This window comes from Lupinus angustifolius, chromosome LG10, assembly GCF_001865875.1.
Source record: "Lupinus angustifolius cultivar Tanjil chromosome LG10, LupAngTanjil_v1.0, whole genome shotgun sequence".
Taxonomy (NCBI): domain Eukaryota; kingdom Viridiplantae; phylum Streptophyta; class Magnoliopsida; order Fabales; family Fabaceae; genus Lupinus; species Lupinus angustifolius.
The window spans coordinates 7,323,441-7,328,076 of record NC_032018.1 but is presented as its reverse complement, the minus strand read 5'-3'; the positions used below and the strand labels follow the sequence as shown (position 1 = coordinate 7,328,076).

General features: G+C 33.7%; 1 protein-coding gene across 1 annotated transcript; it reads right to left on the bottom strand.

The window, feature by feature from the left end:
* On the bottom strand, positions 2,590–3,825 carry LOC109358084 (protein DEHYDRATION-INDUCED 19 homolog 3-like). The gene is made up of 2 exons (XM_019602157.1): positions 3,536–3,825; positions 2,590–2,879 (listed from the first exon to the last, which is right to left on the bottom strand). Exons 1-2 carry the CDS (start codon positions 3,764–3,766, stop codon positions 2,613–2,615), a joined length of 498 nt encoding a protein of 165 aa, XP_019457702.1. The 5' UTR covers positions 3,767–3,825; the 3' UTR covers positions 2,590–2,612.

Genomic DNA, 4,636 nt, shown 5'->3' with positions numbered 1-4,636 from the left:
GGAGAAAATATAATAGGGAAAATGACACCGAGAAATTAACGTGGTTCAGCAATTTGCCTACGTCCACGGTTGAAGAGCAACAATGATATTATCACTATGATAAAAGAGAATTACAAGTTCACTCAAGTGTTTCACTCACTTCCCAAAACCCAAGTACATCCAATATCACTCTCTCTCAAGTATATCTTAAACACTAAAATATTCCTCACAATATTAGAACAAGGGAAGAAGAGAGAATATGCATTAAGGCTGGAATATTGGTGTGTCTTACAATGGGTTTGAGCATTCCTATTTATAGCTAAAGCCTTGAGGAATGTATGGCCAAAAACAAAGATGCTTCACCACAACCTCTTCTTCTCATTGGCTACAAAAAAGGTTCCACTATAGCCACTCATTTTACTTGACCACATCATTCTCTTTTTCTTTTAAGCCAATATTTAATACTAACTTATTCTATTCTAACCTTATTTCTTTTAACATACACATTTATTTCTTTTAACATGCACGTTTGTTTAATAAAGGGTTTATCCCTATTCTTAACTGTACTTATCACATAGAAGAAAAATAAATAGATCTAATAGTCTAAATATGAGTAAGGAATAATTTATGCATTTCAGCTAGCTTTACAGCATTGTGGTAGAAAGATCTGATAATCAAACTTGAAAGTTTGTCTTCAGCTTATAAATTCATGAAGCCAAAACTCTTGTAAAAAATGAGGCTATATGTGGGAGTTATGAGAGAAAATGGTGGAGAAAGATCAAATGTTTGGGAATGGGAAATGAAGGTATTTCTCTCCCTTATTCGAGACTATGAAATTTAGATGGAGAGATTAAACTAATGATAATATTAAAATATTTTTTATTTTTCTTTAAAAATGTAATTAATAATGAGAAATAGAGACATTGAGGTTTTGAAAACCTCAACAAAACCTTTCATTCTCCTTTATGTGTGAATGAAGAGACAAAAGGCTCATTAATTTCAGTAGACAATTTATACAGAATAACTATGGACAGTTGTTGGCAATGAAAACATAGCACTAGTGGTTAATATGAAGGGCAAACATATTGGTATAAAATACAACAATTATATTGACAAATTGTTTTATGTATTGTCACATGGGCACTAATGCAATTTATTTTATGTGTGTGTATATTTCATTATGTACCAAAAATCTTCCATTGATATTCTAGTAATACAGAAATTGTGTCGTGCATCTAATATATGTCTGTGTGTGATCTCCTCATTGGCTCATGTCGTTAATATACATTGGGAATTTATAGGAATAAATGTAATCTATTGCTTTGACGAGGGCCTCTTCATCTTGCCAGAACTAGTAGCACTATTATTAAAGGTGGAAACATGTCAGGCCGCCTATCAGGGGTCTATTACCTGGCTTGTAACAGGCTAGGTCAGACCAGACTTTTTTCACGAACAGGTCAGGCTCACGCTTTCTAAAAAGCCTATTTAGCTTAACATGCCAGACTTTAGGCCACCTAAAAGGCCTATAAAGCCTAACAGGTCGGCCTATTTAGTTATATTATATAAGAATATTGAAATTATATTATTTTAATATAAGCAATATTATTATATATGTGTAATATTAATATAAAAATATAATTTAATTATTAGAATTAGAAGGGCCTAACTAAAAATAAGCCTATAAGCCCATTAAAATGTAGACATGGTAGCCTATTTCATGAGCATATAGTATAATAGGTCTTTAAATAGGCTAACAAGGCAGACCGGACTTTTAAACAGACCAGACCTAGACTTTGAATAAAAAATTAAACAGGCCCAGGCTCCTATGTGCTATATAGGCTGGGCCTGTTTAACGCAAAGTCTGACCTGGCCTGACCTGTTTCCACCCTTAACTATTATAAACAACCACTAGTTAAATAGAGTAATCAAACAGACAAAGAGATAAAAATAATAAAAATGTGTAAAGATGGTTGAATTCAAAAGGAACCAATTCACTGCAGTGTCCCATCACGAGAACACATTTGTTGTCCCTAATGATAAGTATTTTTTTAATCAATCACAAATAGTGGCAATATAAAATGAGATGTCTAACCCCATCTACATGTACAGTCGAAAATTCAAGTTATATAAAAGGTATCATTATAGCACTTGAGAAATATGAATTTAGTCCCTATCTAATACCAAGCAATCGAAAAGTGTTTATAGAATAAATGGGAAAGTAATGGTCACGACCTTACTTAAAGAGGATCCATTTTATATGACCGTACCATTGTATCCTTGAATTCTAAAGAGACAAAGAACCTAAGTATGGTTGATGAATCATAATTGTGTGACCAGAGAGTGATTGATGGCTAAGGGTGTTTATTAAAGATATATTAGAGGATATTATTTTTAAAGGATAAGATGAAACTTTTTAGCTGAATACATCAGTTCACATACAACATAAGTCACATTCCTTATTCCAAATACAAGTAGACAATATTACGAGGATCTTAGATAGAGCTCATTACTGCAGCAGCCACTGTGATGAATTTCCTTCACACATTGTCATCAAGTATGGTGGACAATAACAACCCTTGAACAAACTCGCATCTCTTTTCCTTATCTTCCTTATCCTTGACGGACAAGGTAGTCTACGCAATTCTTTTCGATACAGTCTCATCTGAGTTTTTTTTGGATGACCTTGTCTCAGTATGAAATTGAGGCTGATAACTGACAGGTTCATTAGCTAGAGGTGATATAAATGATGATAATTGTGGATCTGGTGTTGCATTAGATGAGGACACTATAAACGAAGACCCACCAAAAAGGGATTGCAAATTTCCTTCTCGCAGCTCTTTCCTCAACAATGATAGTGTTGAATAATATCCACTTTTATGTGATCTCCTTTTGCGTTGCATCTTATGTTGGAAATCTTCCATCTATAATCCTTAGATTGAATGCGGAAACCCTAATGATTATGGCTTTGTTCCTATAACACAATGTTTATGCCCATACATAAACCCAAATGGAACAACCATGATCCAGACCTAAGAAACCCCAATTGATTTCATGGTGAAGAAGAAGAACATACCTTGATTATCCATTTGGAATCTCGAAGGTATGTGGGTATGATGATCTTCCAAATGTTAGAGCGCCTGGTAATTTTCCTTATAGTTCTCTAGAGGGAATGAGAATCCAAGTTCCAAGAGTGTTGCTTGATGATGTTGTTGCCTTATGGAATTGTGATGGTATGTTATCTTATATTTGATAACTCTTCACAATTCCCTTTATTCTAATCTACTCAACAAAACCCGTTGCTCTACAAATGGGTACCATAACCCATAAAAGTAACCGAAGCGGTTACTGCTTAAGAGGCAATAATTTTGATTCAGTCCCTTCATCAAATCAGAAATTGCCTGAAGGTATCTACACTTATAATATTTCATGACACATATGCCCTTAGCCACCAAATTAATTACTGAAGATCATTTTATATTTTGGCTAATTAAATAATAACAATAACACAATTATAGAATTATATTTGTGGCCCATAAATTGTCAGAAATTCTAACATCTTAAATATACTTCCATGTGGCAGGGTTATGTGTTCTACCATATCAACCCCCACTCTCAATGCACAAACTGGACATAACCCATTTTTTGCCTCCATGGGATGCTCTTCATCGATGTGGCAGCATAATCCAACAATATCAAAATACTCAGAACAACATGGGCATAGAAACTCCGTTCGAGATTGAAACGCTGAAGGAAAACGCCTATGAGACCAAGAAGAGTCACCTTCCATAGCTTCTTCTCTTCACTGATTCTGATGAAAGAGGATTAGGTTAAAGAACAGAACAGAAACACAAGATGCTACCTCTTTGGAATTTCACCCAAGGAGGAAGAACTATTTGTGTTTTCCTTTACTCATTTATAATAATATCATTTCCCCTTTTTATTTTATACTTTTTTCTTACATTTTGTATTTTATTTTTTTTACCTTAAAATATGTGAAAATTACATTCAAAAGGAAGACCAACTATCCAACATAAGCAACCATTGTCACATGCAAGTTATTTTTTCAGATCATTTGAGATTCTGTTTTTATGCACATTAAGGAGAAAACAAAATGAGTGTATTTACTTCTATAAATCAACTTTCGTTACATAAGGAGAATTTACATCCCCCAAAAGTAATAAGAAGATGCATATTAAAGATATATTAGATGACATTATTGGAAGATGATAGTTGGTTAGGAAGTTAGGAATTAACTAATTCGGTTTGTGTTAATTACTTGTTTTACAACTTATTGTGATTGGAATAAAGAGCATGTAGGAGAATGAAGGAATCGAGAGATTGTGAGAATTAGGAAACCCTAGAAATGGAGAAATTGGGGAATGGATGTGGGAAGAGAAAGACCATGTTTGGATAAATAAATATACATATATATATATATAACCTGATTAGGAGAATCTCTAATCGACGACTTCAACTTTTCTTCTCACCTCAGCTTCTGCGTATTGGAACTGCAATTTCTTGATTTCTTTGATTGCTCCAGTGTTGGTTCTTCAGCATCCAATGTTTCTTTTCAACATATGGCCCTAAATTCTTCATTATAACCTTCTTCATCGACCTTCAAATTCAGAGCAAAGGAGTTTGTTTTTGGTCAAAAATT